The sequence below is a fragment of the Anopheles maculipalpis genome, chromosome 2RL (assembly GCF_943734695.1).
Source record: "Anopheles maculipalpis chromosome 2RL, idAnoMacuDA_375_x, whole genome shotgun sequence".
Taxonomy (NCBI): domain Eukaryota; kingdom Metazoa; phylum Arthropoda; class Insecta; order Diptera; family Culicidae; genus Anopheles; species Anopheles maculipalpis.
Genome location: NC_064871.1, coordinates 56033525 through 56056991, shown reverse-complemented (window position 1 = coordinate 56056991; position 23467 = coordinate 56033525). Strand labels below are relative to the sequence as shown.

The window sequence follows — 23467 nt, the reverse complement described above, 5'->3', positions numbered from 1 at the left end:
CTAAGCTGAGTTAAGCGAACGCATGTGTCGTCAATATCAAGAGCGATTGCTGGTAACGAACCGTCCCCCTGTTTGTGTGTAAAGCGAGACGAGGGAGCCAGAAATTACATTACAAAAGCCTGTGGCGGATCAAGCTCCTTCACGGAGCAGCATGCCAAGATAGTAGGCATGGAACACATAGAATCCGCTGACTGTGCCGCTGATCCGCTCTTAAACTTCTGCCCTATTCATCCTGACAGACGAAGAATAAAACGTAGACAAATGAAAAAGATCTTTTCTGGCCGCCTCGTTACTGCGTTACGCGAGGGTGGTCCCCGTGAAAGCATTCCAAGACCTGCAAATACTCTCTGCGGTTGTAGTGGCAAATAAGGCGACACCTTGGGGCTCTCGCCGGAAGTGATTTCCCTGTATGATGTTTCACATCGCTGTGGAAAGTGTCACGTAAAGTGGGAGCTTCGATATCCGATTCGACATCGACGTCATTGGGTGTAAATCACAAAACACGGGACAGTGAGCGAAGCGTACATCTGAATTAAATGCAATGCCTTTAAAATTGGTTTGGCACTCAATGCGACAGTGACAAACGAGCTTTATCTGGCGGATAGTATCAGCTAACGGCGACGCTTTCGAGTTGGCGGAAGATATTGGCACTATCGTAACCTCGCTTTCAGGCGTGCTCTATTATGAGCTCCACAACATCCAGAGAGCCAGAAGATTGAAAGCAACATAATCATTTGTCCGGTGGTCCTTTAAATGGATGAGTCCTGCACTGAACCAGCAAACGACCTATTAGAGCTGCTTTGCCGTGCAAGTATACGACGGTAGTCTGAGCTGGAGGTTGATGACGATTTCGGAACTAGGCGCAGAGGAACGCTGCGAGCTCGTTAGCTGTGATATGATCAATCATCAAGAGTCTAAGTGGCTGATGATCTCATCACATATATCTCATTCAATAAACAAACCATAGAAATTAATGTTTTGAATAATGTTTTTTTCTTCTTTATTATTTTTAATAATTACTTACTTCTCCTTACTCCGAAATAAGGGTTTGCTTTTGTTTTGTTTTTCTCTGCACAATTTTACTCTACTACCGTGTGGTTGTGTGTGGTGTGTGTTTTGTTTTTTTTTTACATCAATTAATAATAATCTTCATTTGCGTTATACGTTTTACTATTTTAATCTAATCTCGCCCGACTAATCGGATGATAGGAGGGGAGCTTTATATGTTACGAAGCACATGTAATTAGATTAACTGCACACACACACACACACATAAAAACAAAAATGTTCAAAAATTTAGCTCCAATCGGTTTCAGCTAGTTGCTGTTTGCTGCTGCTACTACTGATTGATAACACGCCCAAACGCACTGAGTAACAATGCGTTTCCTATGCTTGTACTCTAGCGGAAAGCCTTACCCTTGCTCGAGCTCCCTAATACGGTTGGCAACAGTTTGTATGAATGTTGCTAGGCGTTTATAGCCTAGTTTATTGTTTGCACAATTAAGGAGAACTCTTACAATTAAACACTCAACTACTACAGCACAGTACAGTGGGCACATAGTTAACAGTCAAACATCGGATCTGACACCGTGTGAAGGGGCTTGAATTCTTGGAGTTCTTTCAAAAGAGGTTTTCGAAAGAATTTGTAACAGAACAAGCAAACAAAAAATCTCCATCGTAGCTACATTGTCCCGAAATCTATTGAATAAGGAAAACCGAGGCACTCATACTTATTGTACAATAAACACATAGACCGTATCATCCATCCGTTTGCTTGGTGATAACAACAGAAGCGATGTAATGTGTTGCACATTACAATAGGAATTGCAGTAGAAAAATAATAAGAAAAAGGATTTGCTCGAATCTTACACTTTACTGTGGCCGTCGTGCCATAAATAATTTTGCATTATGATTTACCGTGTCGTACGTTTTTTTTATAAATCAAAAAGATGATACAAAAGTTGTTAAATAATCAAAGTAAAAAAAAAAAACAGAGAGGAAAGAAGTCGAAAACAAAAGGTAAAACGAAAGACTCCAAACTTAAACGTAAGCAATGCTGTGCTGTTCCATTGGAACGGTAATGCAAGCACATTTTAGGGGGGGATACAACTCTCAGCGCATGGTTCGTGCGCCATGTGCCATGTTCATCGAAGAAATATTACTCAGAAAAGAAAAGAAAAACATGCCTACACTAACTAAAAAAATTAACTTATGCCGTACAAACTTATCACAAAGCTTCACGATCGCTTTTAACTAACGCGCATTCAATAAAGATCCTGTAAGTTGTGGCCAAACATTGCCTAGTTTGCATCACCATGCTACGTCTCTAGAAATAGCTGGCGGTTGATTGGCGTCCAATCTCTAATGCTCTTTTGGAAAGCCGCATCGATGTTGGATGGTACTATCTAATTGTAATAGATTGAAGCTTTTTTTACAGGTCATGTTATTGTGTACACGCATGAACTTACACGAGTCGAACATAAAACCCCACATTTCCATTGCACGATGATGTTGTGTGTACATGAGATGTTTTCGATTTATCTATCGCTTGTGCTCCGTCGTAGTACATTTAAGTAGATGTTTGTAAGTTGTCTTATATACTCCACCGTTGCTTCCTGCTGCTACTGCTATTGCTGCTGCTTGCCAATACTATTATGTGCTTGTTTTCGTCTGCTTTTACACTTAAATTTATATATGTATTTCTCTTTCTTATCTTATTTGCACTCAGCACACACCATAGAACCATAGTAGTGTTCTTAGGATTTGGAAGCTTTTTGTTTTGTTTTGTAACTTATCCCTTATTGGCTTAACCAATACATTCGGGGTTTTTTTTTGTGATCGAAAGTCAAAAACCTTTCTTTACACAATCGCTTGTTCGTTCAATGGTAAAAAAAACAGTATTAATACTCTGTTCCACTATGCATTTATGCGTGTGTCCCTAACCGCTCATATACATCTAGTTGCAGCTAAAGTACGGAATCTGGGGAAAGCACGATGCTGCTGATTGAGTTCAGAAGGAACTGAAGAAGTGCCATGGTTTCAATACAGGATTCAATTTGTTGTACTGTTTTACACACACGTGAAGGTGCTAATTTAGTCTCGAATTTGCGAATTAATCGGTTTAATTGAATATTTGCTTCCGTGCACAATTATGTACGAGACTAGAGCATGTACAGCGTTCGAATTCTGCCCCTTTGCTGAAAAGGTTCATGTTTATGTTGTAATCTGGTGGGAAATCTTTTGTCAATCAATTTGTTCCTTCACTTCGCATCGTTGTTGTTGTTGTTGTTGTAGAGAAACTTTTCTTTTCCCCAAGTTGCCTCCGATAGTGGCACCAGAAGCGGGAGATCGAGTAAACGGGCTGCGCATGCCCGCATGTAGTATGGGTGAGGGATGTTGAATATGATTCTTCTCTAATCACATATCTCCTCTCACAGCAAGGTTTACACCATTTTAGACCCGCCTTGTTTTTCACCAGTCTATTCATCGTCCTTTTTGTCAGGCTTGAGATCAACCATTTCGTGCACCTGTTTCGCTGAGTAGCTACAAAAAAGCATAAGTAAACCCCGAAAAGGTTACAATTAGTATAAGTGGTCTTTTTTTTTTTGTTTGTTGCCAGGTGCTGTTCCGATTCCGAGCACTTGAGTGAGAAGGCTTACCCCAGCAGTGTTTGAAGATCACATACGAATCGATACACGTATCGTTTGCCGGCCGTTTTGTGTATGATGTTCTTATCGTAATAGTACCGGAGGCCACGGCTTAACTTTTCGTAGTTCATTTTTGGTTTGTTCTTTCGGACACCCCATCGCCGAGCGACCTGCGAACGGAGAAGAATGATCAGTTAGTACCAGTTAGCAGCTGCGGATGTTTTGGCGCTTTGGCAATGCCTTTGATCTTACCTCATCGGGATCGGTCAGCTTAAATTCCCACTCATCTCCCGTCCAGGAGATAAAGCTCTGGCAGGTTTTGTCCGTGAGCAGCTCCAACAGAAACTGCCACAGCTGGATTGGCCCGCTACCGGTAAAGCACGGTGCACCGCCCTGTGCCCCGTACGAGCCCAACATAGTCTTGTCGAAGCCCATCGTCGTGCCCATGTAGGCTGGATGCTGAAAGTCTAGCAGGGGATGCGGTGCTCCAGAGTGCGGATGTTGCCCGGGATGGTGTAAGCTCCACGGATCGACCACGTGGCCTCCGAGTAAATCTCCGTTGTTGTTGTTATTGTTGTTGTTGGTATTGCCACTGCCGTTACCTCCAGGACCACCGGGAGCTCCGTTGCCGGATGCGGCCGAACTCTGGGGCGAGGTCGTATTACTGGGCACGGTCTGGAACGGAGGTGTGTCGTACGGTGAACCATACTCCGGATAGCCACTGTCCGTGTGATGAGCTGTCTGATGATGGCTGGCAGGATGGTGGTGCGCATGATGATGCGGATGATGGTGAGGGTGGTGATGCTGATGTTGCTGTTGCTGCTGCTGCTGTTGCTGCTGCTGCTGCTGTGGATGCTGTTGGTGGTGCTGTTGTTGCTGTGCATGTTGGTTCCCAGACCCTCCACCACCTCCTCCTCCACCTCCACTACCGGAACTACTGCTGTGGTGGTGTGGCTGATGGTATCGCCCTCCTCGACTGGTGTAGGGGCCCGATTTGTAGTGCGGTGGCATATACTTCTGCTCCATCTGAATGGCTGAGTAAAACTCGGGACTGTTTTCGAGGTATCCATGCGATGACGGTTGGGTTTCCGGTGCCGGGAGTGAATGGTATTGATCTTGCTCGTCATAATGTGCTGGTACAACGCCATAGTTCTGCATAGGAAGAAAAGGGAAATGTTAGTCAGAAGATTTGCGCCCAGCAAAAATGTAATGCAATTCTAATAATGCACGAAACTTACCGGAAGATCGTCAATGTTGATGAAACTGTTTGGCTCCTGTTCTTCCTTCATCGCACCACCATTGCCAGATTGCTGATGATACACGGAACTCGTTGTCCCGGGTCCGTTACCTCCACTGATCGGGCCCCTTGACCCAAGTGATGACAGGTAGGATGTCATGGAGGATGTACTACTGCTGCCGTTCGTGTTACCGTTTGGGACGTTGCCTCCACTAGACGGTATTAGGGGTGGTGGCGGTGAACGATCACTTGTACTGCGGTCATGTACTGATCCGTACCCTGTTTCGGAGAGTGAAAAAAAGAGCAAGAGAAAGAGAAGAATAAATATAAAACCATTTTATTTGATGACCAATTGAACACATCAAACTTTACAACTACAACACAATGCATCATCAGTTAGGGAATTACAATTAAACGAGCGAACCTACCCAGCCAGTAAAAAGATCACAAAACCCAATAGCAATCTTGAAGCCCCGTTTCGATCATCACTCTTGTTTAATGAAACAACCATGAGCCAAAGATGCAAACACGTGTGATCGTAGTACGGGGTACTGTTTTGTGTTTTTAATAACACTTCCGTTTCCGTTGCACCGATGCACGTGTGCATGAAGATATTATTTTCCATATTTCGCTTCATGGTGAACGGGCTGAAGGAAGCGTTCTACACACGGTAGAAGGGACTGAAGAGCTAAACAAACTGTGGGCTCATCTTTTCCCCGTTCCTATGGGTTCTGATTTCTGATTGCTTCTGTCGTTTGATCGACAGCAATGCGAGCAACCACAACAATAGGTGTATGAAGAGGAAGATTGAGATCCTTTTGATGATCCTTCTCTCCCATTGAGGCATTTTGGTGTAATGCATAATGTTCCATTATGTTGCGTTGTGGATGAGCAGAAATAAAGAATAAAATCTTATATTTCTACCGCGTACAACGGCTTGGTGAAAATGATGGCTGTCAATAAAAAAAAAACTCGGCGAATGTAGACGTAACTATAAAGACTTGTAGTTATTTAAACAAACATACACACACACACACATATACCAGCAGAGACACCCACAAAAGAAGTGAATGGTTTTACGGGAAGTTTAGTTTCCGTTTCCGGACCAATCTCTTCGGCCAGCGCACGCCCTTCCGTCTCCCGAGCGCGCCAATGAACCTTCCCTTTCTTACGGCATCGAAGAAGTACATCATCGAACTGTCTATTCTTTGCCTTACCACTGACACTAATTTGATATTCTTGGCATTTGTTTATTGATGTCGTTTTGATAGATCAACCTAAGCAGCAAGGCTGAATAGTGCGCGATCAAGATGGGGACAAAGAAAGACAAAAAAAAAGCGTTTGCTCTGTCTGTTGACGGTGGTACGATCATCATTATCATCATCATCATCATCATCATGGTGAAGGCACCTATGCAAATCTAAATATAAAAAAGAACCTCTCTTTTTGGTCGTCCTGCTGATCATCGCTCACTTCATACGCATGTCGATGCGTTTGCTTTTTTGTCCCTTTTCTTCCTTTATTAATATGTTCGGCTCGTTCGGAACTTCTCCGAAGCGTGCGCCGCACCGCGTTGTGTGTTTATGTTAATGGGCGTTTAAGGTGCTTGAGAGTTGCGTCTCAAGAAGTATCATAGCGAACCAACAAACATGATCGCGTGTAACGACTATAGAACGTATTCGGCACGTGTCTGATTCTGGGAGCGGAGTGGTTCACTTTCATCTACTCGTCCATCGCTAGCTTATGCTTATTACTGGGTCCAATGGGTCTAGAAACAATGGTCAAGGAAAGGCATTTCCCCAAGTGTCGGAAAATTCAATCGAATGTGATGACCTGCGCGTTGTTCTATGCGCGTTACTTTTAACCTCTCCAAACACGACACGGCACACACACACACACACACACACAGCATAAATAATCTAACCGTCCGATATTGGGGCTCTTTCGTGGATCTCTTCTGTGCAGCAGCGCACATCCGGTGAAAGGTAAACCGAAAGCGGAAATCAACAGGGAAAACATACAACAAAAAAACTACCAAGTCTAAAATTGAACTAAAGCAAACCTTAACCGAGTCGGTCCGGCACATCCTCCCGTAGTATAAACCCATCATAACCGGAAACATCGATCGATTCGGATGTTTATTGACATCGTCGTTGCACATTCTCGGGAAATTGTGTTTTGATCGGTGGAGGAAAAAGTGAATGGAAATTATGTTTATTTGCCGTCGTGTGTTTCTTTGTGCCCCATCAATCAGCTCTCAAGTCCAATGGGCGGATTTGGGTGCCCAATCATAAGAGTTCAGCGCGACATCGTCACGATTCGACCAACGTAGTACGCATGACAGGTGTTGATATTTGTTTTTTTTTTTCTGTGGAAAAGGAGAGGGAGGAAATGGAGGGTGGAACGTAAAGAAAAGGGATAACAGGGTATCCTGTGTAAATAATCAGTCACTTAGGACATTTCCCTAACGGCCAGTTCAGCATCACTAGCATGTGTTGTGGTTTGTTAGTCGAAAACCCATACTTAACAATAAAATCTCAGCTTCCACACTGTTTTAATGTTCGTTCTGGAGCACATTCAACAGGTTCCTCGGACAAAGCGCTCGCTCCGGAACCGGAGCCATAATAACAGACCACAAGTCCTGAAGTGTTTACTGAGCATGCTTGTTTGCACTTGTGTTTTTGCCTTTATGAATGGGCTGGATGGGATCTTTGAACATGAACCGGTCGTGTTCGTTCATTCATAAAATTGCTCTTCCGCCTGTTTGGTTATTGATGTATGACAGGCCCCTAGAAGGGAGCATGTGCGTGGTATGGTGATGGTGGCTTTGCGTTTGAAAAGTACCGAAACATTTAGTGCAAATATTGACAATTGTGTACAGATCAGGCAAACAAAGTGTTTGCCGGTGTACCTCCCTTTGATGGCCCAGAAACTCTCCGAACGTAAGACTGATCGGAACATTTGGCTGAAACACATTAAAACTATTACTTCTTCCTGGCTGTCATTGGAGATTGAAGATTTTTAATAGTCTTTTGGCCATAACGTCCATGTGCAATACGAAAAAAAAAAAATGCGTACAACCAAGATTCATCCCAAAACCTTAGCCCACACACATTCGAAAAGAGCGCCAACGAGCTCGGCGACAGAGTGCGCACACGTTCGTACGAGATAAATTTTCGAACATGGCACTCAGTGAACCCCTTCCCGATTTGTGAGCTTCAAGCCACGCCTACTTTGTGTGGCGTGCGTTCGAAAATGGAACTGACACACACTATGGGCTTTTCACGTTCTCTTGGATACAAACGCAGTGGTGGAATTTATCGTATTATCGTAGCAGTAAAGTAAAACAAACCCCAACCTTGAACGAACTGAATTTATCACACCGGGCTTAAGCTGAACAATGTCGTAGCTCGTTTTCTCAGGACTGATTTGATTGAGCTTGAAAAACAAAAATTGACATTGAAAATAAGGTCTGTAGCTCTGAGTCTGCAAATGGTGAATTCTAGCATTCTGCGGACGTCCTTCCAATTCGTGCTGTTACAATTCCATCCATTTCCAATGTCACGAAAAGCATAAGATTAAGCATAAAGAAGCATTTGATTCTCATCAAATTAAACTATAACATCATATTTTTCATTACAAGCCGACCTGGAGCGTTTATTTCTTCAGTTCATCTCCACCTACCAGATGACCAATTGATCATTGTTTATGGAAACAAATACTTTCAAAAAGGTTTAATATATAATAATTTTATGAAAAAAAATGACTTTCACCAAAGAATGACTCCTTTCCGTATCTTCACAAACCTTTTATAAATGTCAAAATTCATCTTCCGATGATGATTTCGCTCAACTGAAGACTATTAAGAACTGTTTAAGGCCTCGACGGTAGTATGCAAAGCGTGTAGCTATAAATGTTATCACCTTTTTTAATCGGTCAATTCCAGTTTGTTATTTCCCACCATCTACATACACACACAAACGAGGCCTGTATGTGTCACGCGTCCACATGAATTCGACGAGTGACATTTTAAATCGCATCTTCACAACGCCAATGATGTGGTGGGCAGCTTCCCGGTTCCCCTTCCGGTGTATCGAGAGTAAAATTATAAGCCGACATCGGAACTGCACAAACTGCACATTGCTGCTTCGAGGAATAACAGCTCGTCTGTGTAGCAGAAACGCATCCAGATAGCAACAAAAACGGCAAAACTACTAACGCAATAGAAAGCGAAAAAGGATGAATGAGAATACGGCGGAATGAAAATAACAACAACACAAAAAGCGTTGTACGCTAGGACGAAAGGAGCCTTACCAAACGTAAGGCGAAAACAATGAGAAAAAGTTGCAAAAACATAAAAAAGGCCAACAGAAAGCAGGATCATTAGTCGGTACCGTTTGTGTGTGGGAATTTTCTGCATCGAACGCCTTGTCGCCATGTCCCTCTCCATCGTGCTTCGTACGAGGTCGATCTGGCGATCGATGCACACCTGTTGCACTTCCGTTCCATTCACCGGATCCATAACATCCGGGCAGCGAAGAGGGTGCGCAATAAAATGACCGAGAATCGTGTGGCAAATGCATGGGGCCTAGAAGACAACACTGGCAGAATTGAAGTCTCCCGTTGCGGTCGATTTGATCGCTAGGGGGAAAACTGTCGTGCTCGAAGGCATTTGTGGCTAGTGGCGGAGGAGAAGCAGGGAACGTTGATTCCATGGGGACACTTTTTTAAGGTTTCGAGGCGTGCACAAGGAACACGTCAAACTTGATCAATGTTGAAGATGTACTAACCATCCCGTTAATCGTTTAGCGATGGGAAATGGCTTACGGGCTCCACATTTAAGGATGTGTCGAATGTTGAACTTTAAAAATACAACCACTTGAAAATCAATATCCTGTGCCGAGAGCAATCGATAGAACCACATCTCAGGCACCAGTCAGCCGGGCGTGGCAGCCAATATAACGTAATCCAGTTGCTTCCTTTGCAATTTTATGAAACGACAATGCACACCGCAAACGCGTGTTGACTGAAGACTCGTTGAGGAACATTTCGTCACCATAGCACTAGCTGATAATCGGCATAAGAAGGGTACAGACTGAGTGTCGCCCTAGAGAAGGTGCATCAGTAGTAAATCGAAAATATCAGAGCAGGGCCAAGCACCGGAGATGAAGTACAAATTTACCTTTCAAATGGGAAAGCCCGAAAAAGAAAAACGCTAAAGTGCGTCTTTTACCCATTCTTTAACGGTCATCACCTTTAGACGTGTTATTTTCATTCGTTTGCCTCATACCTCATAGCCGGGGGATAAAACCGATGCTCTCGTGTTCCCTCTAGCTCCATACCACAGCGCGGACAGGTAGCAAGCGGAGTGACGAGATGTCGCGTCGGAAATTACACCGGAAACCGGAATTCAGCGGAATGAGGGCAGTGACACGCAACGCAACGTTACACGTGCATTTTATACTGCCTCCACTGCCAGACCACTTCACTAACCCTGGCAATCCTGGAGTCCTGTTCTTAATGGCGTCTTGTTCTTAAGGTGAACAATCTTGCTGGTTACAATACATTCTCGTACCATACAATGATTTGTCTCGCGAAGTTTGTGCCTTATCAAATACTTTGTAACGCAAAGTACAGCTGAAAATTGTTAACAAATTCAATAAACAGCACTGCAGGAGAAGTGGACAAACGATTGTAATGTCCTAGTTTGTTGTAGGTTTGAAATGGTTAAAAATCATTACACCACAAGCACCATCATGTGAAATAATGTTGCCACGCAGCGGACTTTTATGTCGTCGTGCTAAAACTTAATTGCCAAAACACCGTTCTTCGTTTGGACCAATTTTCAAAACTCATCGCTCAAATATGCTGACATTGAACGAATTACCGCTCTTATCTTGGAGTTTGTTTTGAAAACTGCGGCGACGATGATGATGATCGCCAATGACACCGTGATCAGAAAGGCAGAAAAGTTATGGATTTTTTCGTGAATTGGTCAACGTGTGTCTGGCTTGCTGGCTGGCTGGCTACGAATTGTTGCACTTGACTGCAGTTATAAAACGATCGTCATGTGTGAGGTCAACTCTCATTTATAGTACGAAAAAGAAGAGAAAAAAACACTCATGCACAAACATACACACATACACATTTTAAATCATTGCGCAACTGGCTCGGCTCTATCGCATATTGAGCGCATTTTGGGCGCGTGGTGATCGTGTCGTCGGTGTTGTTTGTATGGTTGTTTTCTTCATTCCAATTTTTGCAAGGTAGTGTATGAAATCATCAGCCAGATTAGTCGCAATGGAGCAAAGCGTATGATAGCTGACCCTAGACCCTGTGAGGTGTGCAGGGGTGTGTGAAAAAATGAAGGGCTAGTTGGGCCAATGCAAACGCGAATGTTGATTACAGGTTAGGGACAATTCAACTGATAAACTGATCTTGTGACACGATGGTTCTGGTGTTGTATTTTTTTGACAATCAGTAACCATCAGGATCCGATAACCGTTCTTTCTGATTGATATCTCGAAATCTCTCGCATGCTTTTGTTCTCCTATAAGCAGCAACTCGTTCTAACCTGACGGATGGTTGGTACCGTTTCTACTGCTGTTGCCACTGTTGTTGTTACCCGTGTGGTTCTGCTGCGAGTGGTGCTGATGCAAGTGATGCAAATGGTAAAGATGCGATCCGGTGGAGGCTGGGTCCAGATCGATGTAGTAATTGGCAGGTAGCGAAGTCGAGCTTGTCGGTGATGTTGTCGTTGTCGTCGTAGTTCCTGCTGCTGCTGCCGCTGCAGCCGCTAGCAATGACGATGTCGGAGCATAGTCGGCCGCGTATGGTGAGACGTTATCACTTCCGTTCAGTGCTATATCGTAGCTTTGCAGCACCATGGTGGCGTTATCACTAAGATCGGTGGACCGCACTCGTCCAGCTGCGCGTCCCGATGGCGCACTGTTGGCAGGGTCAACAGCCGAATATGTGGCCGCGTTCGATAGGTTTCGATTTCGATTCGTAAGAGTATGATTATTATTGTTACTATCACTGACGGTCACGATACTGGCGCTAATGGGCGAATGACTTTCGCCATTAAAGTAACTGCCGCTGGTCGGATGGGTAATACTGCTAAGTAAGCTAAACTCCAGATCCTGGCCTAGGAGGTTCGTTTGGGTCTGTACAAGGTACTGGAGCTGGGGTTGATCATTGTGATCGTATTGGCGATGGGCTCGGAAAGACGTAATGGTGGTGCTGGTAGGACTGACCCGGGCACTAGGCAAGGTTGGTGCCAGAGAATTCGGCGAGATCGTTGGTTGGATGGATTCCAAGGATTGGATGAATCTGGCAGCTTGAAGCTGCTCTTGCAATTGTGTACACAATTTGAAGCAGATCAAACCGATTCTGTAGCCACAATTGTTTAACTATCACTTAACCACAATTGTTTAACTATCACTTAACATTGCATGTAATTTTTCTTTTTCAATTGAACAATCACAAAAATATGCGTAGCGAATTTCACTGGATCACGCAGCACAATTTGCACATTTTGACATTTCTTTGACATTCTTCACTTTGACATTTCTTCACACCAAATTTGAAGGAATTTCACATCTTTCACTTCTTTTAAGTACACACGCACTAGGCAGGCTGCACATCAACTCTTGAGCTCACTGTTGTAGAACACGTTCACACAATTTTCGGAACAGGGCCGGATTCAAAACCATGCCGAAGACGCTTAATCGCTCATCTCACTGACGCACATCTCATCTCTCGCGAGGCCGACGAATGAATGAATGAAAATTCCACCTCTACAACCGTACAGAAGAGTTCATCGCTGCACAATGGGCGAAGACCGTACCAACGGTGGGTCAAAATATGTGTCATGAATTATTGAGTACCGCAGGGAAACGCACCGTTTGTTTGTGTGTGTTTTCTCAGCGCCACTATTTTTTTTGTTTTGTTTGTGCCAAATGTTAAGAAATACGATTTTTTTATACATTTGTGTGTTTTAAGGGTTTCATTGGCATTAAAATTAACAGATGTTTCAAACTTGTTAAATATATGTTTTACACATATGGAGCGGGGAAGAAATCTAACTCGATTCGTGAGAAAAATCTTTATATAATTGCCAAAATTCAGCATTTTTTTCATTACTTTTCCAGTGACTCACTGTGCGTTGCACTGTCAGCCAGAAAGCGAATGTCACGAGAATGTACAAACAGCACATTACGTGACCATGTGAAGTAATTTTCGCTTCCAGACAGCGTACGTTTTATTCCCAGGACATGTGCATCGGAACGGTACGATGGGTACATACCACAACGCTATATATACATCGCAACGGAGGGGTGCATTATCCCTTCGAACGATAGACACCCGCACTCATCCTTTTTTCTCAGGGATCAGGGATCGTTGTTTCAACCATTCACACACAAATTTATGTATGCGTTACACGACAGCCACCTGTCGCCGACCTCAAACACGACCGTACGCAGACACACGTAATGCAAATGCGAAAGGACTCGCCGTAGACTAGTGTGTAAGACTAGGTGGAGACGATGATCTTCTGGTGCTTTAATGCTCGCATGTTTGCTTTGGCTATGTTTCGCATGCGTTCATTCCAACTGTCTACGATCGGACGCCACTTACTTCCACTTACTTACTTGTGTGTATGTGTGTGGTGATCTTTTCCAACGTGATTTCCGTTTTGTGTTATGCTTTTTTTCTCCCCCACTTTATGCTTCCGTTCTTTGCGGCAATTCCGTGCCTTGCGTGGTTGTTTTACATACGGCTGAGGAGCCGAATGCTGGCTCGTTGGTTGGTTAGTAGTGAAATTTGATGTCCCTGTTTGATTAGGTTTCTTTGCTGCCTTCTGCATCTTAACAACCGCGTAGCGTGGAAGAAGGACCCTTGTTCATCCTTCGTTTTGTTTTTTTTTTTTGTCAGAGGCAGCAAATTTATTAAATTTTCTTCAACGCTCAGGACGCGCGGTGCGTTTATGGATCATAAAGAATGGGAGAAGGACACATTTCACGACACCGATGCACTACCGGTTATGGGTTTTCGATTTTCTCACATCTCACCATACAAAACATGATACTTGAGAACAGTGGTCAAAAACATGAAACTCAAGAAGAAAATGACAACATTTGTGTGAGGGTGCTGTGATTTTAATGCTCTGTCTCCGTTTTTCTTTTCCTTCGGTTGCAGTGCTTGTCGCTATTAGACGACTAGAGCACTAGAAAAGCCGAACAAATAAGCGAAGAAATGCTCGCAAAAGGACACAAAGCTGTCCCATTGACTTGGGATAGTATCTTGTTTAACAATCCCACGCATCCCGGCTGTACGGCTATGACGTGCACGGTGAACGGACGGACGACCGAGAAGAACCACGATCGGAAGGAAACGCACGCAAACCGCAAGCGAGAATGGTTGGTGACGTCATTGGAAAGCCTTTCCGATAATACCCAATCACAGGACACCCAACAAAACAGGTCAGGTAGGAAGGACAACATTCTTCAGTTGATGTACAAAGATTCGCTTCCATGCACTTAGTGTGCCTAATCCGCTGGTGTTCGCTTCGAGTGGGTCTTATGGCACCTTGTTAGGTATTTTTGAAGGTTGCTCCGTTCATCGGTGCCTTATGTTCTACTTTTTATGATAGCAGGATGTCCTACGGAGCCACCCTAATTCTTTCCCGTTTCTTGTGTCATTGGATATTGAGTTTTTTAAATGTGTTTGTGTGTATTTCTGCTTTCTGCTGCAATCAGCCTGTTGTGTGCAAAAAAAAAAAAAAAAATGGAAAGCTTCATGCCGGATCAACCGGAAATTGTGCGACAATATGGCTCTGTAACGAAGCGCATCAGTGTGAACGTATTTTTCACGATACTCTCCTGTTGCTGAAAAGGCTTGGCGTTTAATAAAAATCTATTTCAACAATTGTGCTATGAAGCTTGGTGTGTCCCTTGGAGCAACCTTTGGCACAGGTTGTTCACGACGTAATCAGATTTATCATATTGAACATACGAAACATTTCCCGATTTTGTGTTAAACTTTTAACCTTTTTTACATACGCTTTCTACACGGCAAAGTCGGTTCTCCTACGAATGAGTGATTTTCCTTCTGTACAACTCTCCCACGATCTTAATCGGTTCCCTGCGCTAACGTCATAACAGGGACCCGCTTGAAACTCACCGTATTTTCTCTTTTTTCGTGGGGGACCGCCGCACAATGTAAAGGTGCATAATTTTTCACCGCATTAACAAACGAACATTTCCCATTAATTTTATGACATCAACCAGCCTTTGTCCTGCAGATACGTTTTCTTGTGTGTGTGTGTGTGTCTGTGTCTGTGTGGTTCTACAAAAAGGGTACACGATCATCAGCGCCCCAGTAACTGGATAGAATTATAAGTCATCATTGGACCCCGGTTCGCACCAGGCGCGGCCAATATTAGGCCCCGAATGACTTACGAGCAATGAAGCGAGATCATTCGGTCGCCGCACACTACACCTAGGCACACCTGTTTTCCAGCGTTCCTCGCGACATTAACGGCAGGATCATTGCACCCGCTCACTCCCTCCAAACACGCTCTGTCTAATCTACGATCGTTAAGGGTGTGTATGAGAAGCGCAAGGACCCAGAGGCACAGAAGGATCACTCAAGCGTTAAATGAATATATATATACACATGTATATGGGCGCAGACCACAGCGAAATACCCCTGCTGCTGGTGCGGGAGCGGGAATACCTTTTATTTTCACCGAGCTCGCTGGCAAATGCCGTCGAATCGAACGTCGCCAAGCTGCGGGCGTTTATTATTATATTTAACTGCATGTGCCTCCAAATGTACCATTTCGTTGTGAGAACAAACATCACAATGCTGCTACACAGGGATATGGTTTTTGTTCATTGGGCGTTGTAAAATTTGATTCCATCGTCGAACGCACTTTTTCACCTGTGTATCGGACTTCTCTTGGGCAGCACAGAGGAGGTATTTAATTTAGCATAAAACATTTCACAATCCAAAGCCTTCTTCGATAACGGACACGTGAAGCACAACGCAAAATTATTTAAAGCGATGTTGGTGATTTAATATGTGTGTTTGTGTCGTCGTTTCTTTTTTTTTTTCGTTCCTCATTTTAGGTGATCTTCGCTTCGTATGACATTGATGCAGCGAAACGACCACCACTTTTCGTTTGCTAGACTTTTCCCACGGTTTATTTTTAATTTGAATGCTAAAATGTGTTGCATTTATCTTGTTCTTCGTTTCCCCTTTTTCCAATCTATGTGCTTACGTTGTCGACTCCTTCTACTCGCTCGCTCTGTCAGCTGGACAGGGCCCCGATCTGTCGGGCGGGCAAAGTAATGTCCTGCGATACCCCTATTTATGTCGCGTCAACTGTTTATAAGCGCGGTGGACCCTTCGTTTCGTAGCCAAGTGTCACACTAATAGTTATATCGCCCTGTCGTCCATTTGATGAATTCATGTTTTTATGCGCCTCAGTGCTCTTAACCTTCCCCCCCCATCATACTCGATCACTATTGGATGAATTTTACCTGATGAAAAAGACAAGAGTGTGAAAATGGTGACATTTTGTCATGAGCATCATTTTTGGCTAGCTTAACTGTAGGAAGATACTAAGACGTAGAAAAGCTATCACCACATAAGTTATAAGGCTTTTGAAACACACAATGGCTGAATATTTGTGTGGATAAAAAAAAACAGTGGAAGTCAGATAAAAGTTTGGTAAAGTGATGAATAAGCTCTTGCTCAAATGGCAGCTTTTAATTCGTTCGCACTTCTCGGGCAACACGAGCAATTTGCCTAAAACTCCCAACGCAAAAGCGTGACACGTACAGTTCTTTTTATTTTATTTTTGATATTCTCTCTCTCTCTCTCTTCTCGCCTAGCTTGTTGATTCTATCCCTATTTCCTCCTAGGCTACCATACCACCATTGAGGGTCAATTTCCGGTGCCGTTGACGCCCATGCGACCATTCAAGACAGGAAACAATAAAGACAGGAGATGGTAATCCAACACTACTGCCACCGCGTCTTTTCCTGCCCAAAATCGCCGCAGCCAGCCAGCCAGCCAGCCAGCCAGCCAGTTCAGCACATAGTGGCGTCACTCGTGCCCCCTTTGCATTATATCTTTAGCTCCTTTCCTTCCCGGGTGAAGGGCAATCAAAATCTGAACCAACTGTGCTCGATTGGCGGAGACAAAAATCCAATCACTTTTCACTTTTCCTATCTTAGGAAGCGGTTGGTACTGGGCTCACTCCCAGCTCGCGGTCTCGCTCGCGCACTTTTCTTGTTTCTGTGTTTTCCTTTTGATCCTCCATACTTCCTTTGGCTATGTTTTCTTTTTTTTTTCTTTTCTCCCCTCACAGGGCAGGCTCAGGCAACCGGATTGAGATGTGACCAATTAAATCAGTGCTTCCGGTGCAAAAATCGTTCCCCATTTAGAGCTCGCATGGCCGAACGGTTGAGTGTGACAAAGCAGGTCATCATAATCGTAACCGAGCGGAAGTGACAGTGGTAGAAGGGGGTTGCATAAACAGAAGGAACGGAGCCACAAAAACAAGATCAACCATATGCACCCCTTTTTTTATTCGGATGGCTAAAGGTGGTGTCCGATTGTACGTCGATCCGATTGCTGGCAGAACATGGTGCTACCGTTTTGATTTGCGTTTTCAAGCTGTACGTTACAGGATACATCGCAGGATCGAGTTTTGTGTGTTTCGGTTATGTGGTTCTAGTGTTGAAGAAACCTTCTCTCCGAGTGCGAACTTTATCCAAGAAGCGTTCTTTATCGTCATTTGGTCATTTGAGCATGATATGCCGAAATCCCGTTAGACTTGCTTGAAGCATCAGCAAAAGCAAAAGTTAATCAAATATAAAACAGAAATATTAACTATAAAATACTCGCTAGTCGTTTTTTGTAAAGTAATGTAATTGGACAATTATTTGTAAGTAAGCAAAGTTGACAGCATGTACAGAATGTTTAAAATATCTCCAGCAAATCCGTAATAATCGTCACTTTTCTTATGTTATTGATGCGCATTCTCATCAGCTTTGCCTCTACGGGTGCCCGAACCCTGCCTGTAGGAACAGACCTTTTTCTTACACTTTTTTTTTTTGTTCATAAACATTTCACCATAAAATCGTACGCACTTCCGGTCCTCTCGCTTTCTCAGATTGGATCACACTCTGACCTGAAGGTGTTCCATCTCGAAGCGGGTTTCGGGTCGTCTCTACCTTTTCCACGAGCGGAAATGAAACCAGATACCTAAGACCGGATGGTGCATCATAGATTTTCGATCCCTCTCGCTCTCTCTCTCTCTCTGTCGCTCTCTATTTGTCTTGTTCTCTTGTGTTCTAGTGTTTCCTTCCCTCTGTCAAGCAGCAGCAGCAGCAGCAGCAGTTGTCCTGTTGTGTCGCTCGCTCGTTAATGTTCGATGGCATGGAAGCGTATCATTGCGCTCATTTGAACACTTGCGCTAAAGTGGTTGACGGTACCATCGTGTACAACTTTGTCACTCGACGTCATCCTACTCGCAGTGCAGAGTATGGTTAGATTCTTGGATTGAGTTTTATAAAAAAAAAATGAGCTTAGAAGCCATTGTTCGTTTGTATGAGCATGAAAAAATAAAAAAGATCGGCACTTCCGCCAGCTGGGCTACAGCCCAAACATTGCCCTAGCGCAGTGGTTCAATACTCTAGGCTGAGGACACGTGCGCTAAAGCTTGATGGCACACGTGTTCATCTACGTTTGTGCCTCCTTAGCGTTCAATTTACAAACCACTTGCGATCATGTAAGCCACTTGGGATACCGATGAATTGAACGTACTGCAATGTAAGCGATAGTTTCTTCAGGAGGGTAATTACGGGGGCTCAACTTGAGCTAATTTGGAGAAGAATGCTTTTCACAAAGCATTATCCTGTGTGCATTATCGTACGATCCGATCCGAATCATGTTCAGAAAAGCATACTCTTTCTACACCAATCGGTTTAGTTATTATGCATGCGGATTTTGCCATTTTCGGTGTGGTGAGAAAATAAAGCAGACCGATACTTAAAAAGCTGTATTTTTAATAAATGTGATCATTTTTGCACACTCTCGACACACGCTATCCAATCACATCCGGTGACGGCCCAAGAGGCCACGGCGTCCGTTCGCCCGGGCAACGGTACCCACACTCAAACGGTACCATACGAGCTCTTGGACCGAAAGGAAACACGCCACCGAAACGATATCCCTCCTTACCACTGCCGACCGCAACACACCGCACTCGATTCATTTATCCATTTCATTCATGGAGCACTCTTATACCCCCCAAGCTAGCGCGCGCGCTCAAGAATCTGGTGATAGTGATTTAGTTTCATTTCCTTTCCCATGGATTGGCCGAAGGGGTGCTACTTTTTCCGCACCAACCAACCGCCACGTTCGCCGTGACACACTATCACATAAGCTTTTTTTCCTCTCTCCACTTCCACTTCTTCTTTTTCTTCATCCCTCCACACAGGAAGAGGTAATACGAATACGAAACTCGAAACAGAGGAAAAAAAATCCAAACTAGTTTCAGATGCAGATGATCAAGCAGATCCGGACAAAAAATCGGAGCACGATCGACGTTTGCCAAAGGGATACTGAAGATTTGCAAAATTAAAATAAAATGCTATATCGTACGATTGGATTCAGTGAAGTCGGCGACTTTTTATAACAACCCCAGGAGGGTTGGCGCTTTTACATGCAACATTGGGAAAGCGCGCGTATGATGATTGCGCCAGCCATAACAGGTAGCGCATTTCCTTTTCGCACGAACAGTCACAACAGATTAATGTAGCAGGGTGTCACTACTGTGACCGGCAAGACTGGATTGGTAGTGTGTGTAGTTGCATCAGCTTCCTCTGTTTGCCATCGCCAACTTGGGACCTCGTACAAAATCATTAAAAAAAAAAACGGCATCGCGATGGGCTGAACATGGTCAGGAATATGCACAACTAGTGTAGACATAAACAGGGGTGGATAAAGCCTCGGTTCGGATGCATTGAGCCACCTCCTTCGATCATTTGTAATCGCCGGTGTAGGAAATAGATGATGTACACTTCAGCTTCAGCATGCATCTTGGTAAACCGCTTCCAGAAAACTACATAAATCTTACGGCCCTGGATCGTTGTTATCGAATCGTTTAATCACTTAATAAACGACTAATTAAAGCCTTCGCAGTATCAGGAGCACAAATCGCTGCCTCGAATATTCCGCTTCAGTGAGAGTGGTTGAAGCTGCACTGTGTGTGCTATTTATGAAACTGCTCAACAACATTCGATAAAGCGGTGAAGTAATGCATTATCGTATGACGACACAGACAAGCATGCTTGTTGTCTTTCTTTGTACTTTTCAGCATTATTAATCGCAATAATGAAAACTTTTAAAAACGTGTAAAACGGCGTCAGACTTCACACGGCAGGACCGGGGTTCAAATCCGATGCGAACTTTTCCCCCGTAGTGAGAAATGACTATAAAACTACGTACCACGTAGTGCAATTCTAGTAAACAGCAATTCTAGTAAACCATTTAGATGACCGCCGTGACCTAGTAGGCGTTGCATTGCTACGGGCAAGCTTAGGTGATAGAAGAACATCGCTTTCTTCTTACTGAGGCTGCTGTCATTGCTCGGTGGCATACGATTTTATCGTACGACCCGATTGGTAGATGTGTCATTGCTCGGCAGAATAGTCGTACGATCATTTTCGACGTTTGACGTTTAAATGTAAACAAACGAAGAAGGAAGGTGTTCTTTATACAAGCATTCTGCTACCAGAGCAGTTCCAAGTTTATGGTTGCAGCGCTGATAATTATGCCTCGTATCGACAGTCCTGTTAGTGAACACTAAATTTTGGTGGATCGGGCGAAAAACCGTACTACAGGAATACTAAACTTGCGGTGTGATGGTGATTAGACTATTTGGCTCAACATAAAAAACCGCTTGCCACTACCGTTGTACCGTTTTAATGATGCTGTAGCTGATTTTTATGAAAAAAATATCCTTGTTTATAAATCATTTGTTTACATTTGGATTTGTCACTTCCAGAAAAACGCGTTTATACAAGCGCATTTTTGATTTGGTGGCTCGACCAAATTTGACGTTCAACCTCATCTGTCAAATCCCATACATTTCCCTGGCAACTAGTGGCATGCCACCGAGCAATGACACAAGCCTGAAAAGCAGTTCAAATTGTCAACGTACTACTAACAAACAAATCCAAATATTCGTACACTTCAATCCATTCTCCGTTGATGATACCACCGCTGTACCACTGGGATTTTTTTGTAAGACTCGGATTAGACCGGTTTACACCGGATGTAACAAAGTTGTTCAGCATGATGTGTGGTTAAACATCCGGAAAATGGCTCACAAGAACACACTGTAAATGAAGCCGGAGTCTTTGGTGAGAAAACGAACTTGTGATCATAACAACCGCGTTCGAGCGTTGTAGTTAAAATCGAGCAATTCTCACTACTTATTATTGGCATTAACTCTGAACTATATTTTAAAGGAAAACTATTTTACGTGAATGGGGTTTAAAATCACAAATTCAATTCTACATTTTAATAGGTTCATAGCTGTGGCGATTTTTGTTTCGTTTCCAAATGATGTTTTTCTTCGTTCGCCCTTATTTTGTAAGCGGGTTTGCCTCCTTGTTTACTTGCTTTCTTTCGTCTTTCTTTTGTCTTCCATCGATTACGACCGCGGCCAGAGCCAGAGGAACACGACCTATGATCTGCTTGTTGTTCTTCTTAGCTTCTCCGATATTTTGCTTCCACCACACTACCGCACCCACCATTGCATGACGTCGCACATCCCCGATCGTTTGCCACTAACTTTATGCGGCGTTTAATTTCTAACATCCGCTCACTTGCGAGGCTTTTTTCTTTCTATTCTTTCGGCCCTTCCTTCGCAGTCGCCGGGCCACCAAAGAGCAAGAGAGCAAGAGAGAGAGAGAGAGAGCTATAGAGAGTGAGAGGAAGGACAAAAACCAAACTTTACGAAAGATAATAGCGCAAAGATGCGAAGAAGAGCAAACAATTTAATTGAATATTCATTACAGATAAAGCTTTCCGAAGGCGAATGCGCGCGCCAGCTAACAGTTCGAAGCAATTGTTCGCTTTTACTTCACGCATGTAAAGGAGAATGTGGACAAATCCAGATTTTGCTGCAAGGAAACACAAGGTTGCTTTACTCAAGTACGAGAACGACTCGATATTTCTATTAGTTCTTATCGGGGCTTTGAAAACAAATGTAAGATTGAGAGCCAACGCGCCATTAGAGAGGGCGGGGGGGGGGGGGGGGAGATTGTATGCGATTTGTCGAACTGAAGATCTCCAAGAAAAACAACACGTGTGAAAATTTTTATCATGATCGCTGCTATAAGTTCGAGGTTATTGCAGTATGTGGAAGCATTAAGCTTATGAGCATTTATGCTGTTGTTGTTGTTTGTATTGAGTATTTTTTTGTATTAGGTGTATTAACAATAGGTTTTCATTTCCTCCAAAATACAAGTTGGAAGAATTGCAAAAGCTAGATAAAAGATTAGATATTAAGCAGTGCGCCCATAACGGCCTGGCCGCCATTACGTAATAAAAAAAGGTCCCTGAAACAATTGCTCTTTTATTTGATGATGGGCCACAAATAGTTGAATTCGCTTAAAAAATATAGGCTTCTAATTAACTGCCAATGATGAATAAAGGGCAAAATCCATTTGGATTCAAATAATTCATCCTTTTCCTGGACGCTGGCTGCTGCCACACTTTAATTATCGTGCCCTAGTGGGAAGAAGGATGCTGTGCGAGCAAGCTCGACTTCATCGCGTTAGGCAGGGGGCTCAATGCTTTCCGTCTCCCCGCACTGTTCGTACGGTCATCCAATGTGCCAACTTTGGACGTAAGCCGTTTGACTGGCACTCTCCGGAAGTACGAACCGTTATGCACGCACAACCGCATGAACCCTTGTGGCGGCATACGCGAAGGCCGGGAGAAAAAGAAGGCAAAGACAGCGAGTCAATTGATTGAGTCGCGCGCATCTTTGATGCAACGCTCAAGTTGCTTACTTACTTCCCGCGACATTCAGCACAGCTCACCGAGATCCGGCGTGGATGGCGCTTGGGAACTGTTTAAGCATGCACAGACACATTTATATTCAAATTGATATTGGCAGCACTGCTACAGCATGTTGGTGCAGCCGTGTGTGTTTTTAACTGTCCTGACAGCTAAAACCTGATGAAAGCTTTGCCTGATACCGTTTAGGACACACAGAAAGAACGATTTGTAACAATTGTATGGAGGATTGTTCCGATTGGTAGATTGAGTATTAAAACTTCGATTAGGGTGGTGTCATTACTCGGCGGCATGCCACTAGTTGCAAGGGAAATGTATGGGATTTAACGTTTGACGTTCAACCTCATCTGTCAAATCCCATACATTTCCCTTGCAACTAGTGGCACACCACCGAGTAATGCTACCAGCCTGGATCCAAGAGTTGAGATTTGATTATTTCAACAACCAGGAAAAACATTTTTACTTGCCCATC

General features: G+C 43.7%; 3 protein-coding genes across 5 annotated transcripts in view; all 3 read right to left on the bottom strand.

Annotated features, from left to right (window-relative positions):
- Positions 1–23467, bottom strand: part of LOC126559341 (calmodulin) — a 279933-nt gene that overhangs the window by 25218 nt on the left and 231248 nt on the right. The gene's annotated exons all lie outside the window — the stretch shown is intronic.
- The window catches only part of LOC126559276 (zinc finger protein 593 homolog), a 338322-nt gene that overhangs the window by 88908 nt on the left and 225947 nt on the right, over positions 1–23467 (bottom strand). The window contains exon 2 of one of the 2 annotated variants that reach the window (XM_050215405.1): positions 17331–17344. The exons of the other annotated variant lie outside the window; for it this stretch is intronic. The gene's annotated coding sequence lies outside the window, so the exon portion shown is untranslated. Of the gene's footprint in view, positions 1–17330; positions 17345–23467 lie in introns of those variants that run through there. 2 annotated transcript variants of the gene reach the window in all.
- Positions 3459–23467, bottom strand: part of LOC126557047 (ETS-like protein pointed) — a 176419-nt gene continuing 156410 nt past the window's right edge. For both annotated transcript variants that reach the window (XM_050212688.1, XM_050212689.1), the window contains 4 exons: positions 4886–5163; positions 3900–4799; positions 3660–3817; positions 3459–3543 (listed from right to left, as the gene is read on the bottom strand). In XM_050212688.1, coding sequence (XP_050068645.1) covers positions 3480–3543; positions 3660–3817; positions 3900–4799; positions 4886–5163 — 1400 coding nt within the window. In that variant the 3' untranslated portion in view covers positions 3459–3479. The remainder of the gene's footprint in view (positions 3544–3659; positions 3818–3899; positions 4800–4885; positions 5164–23467) is intronic.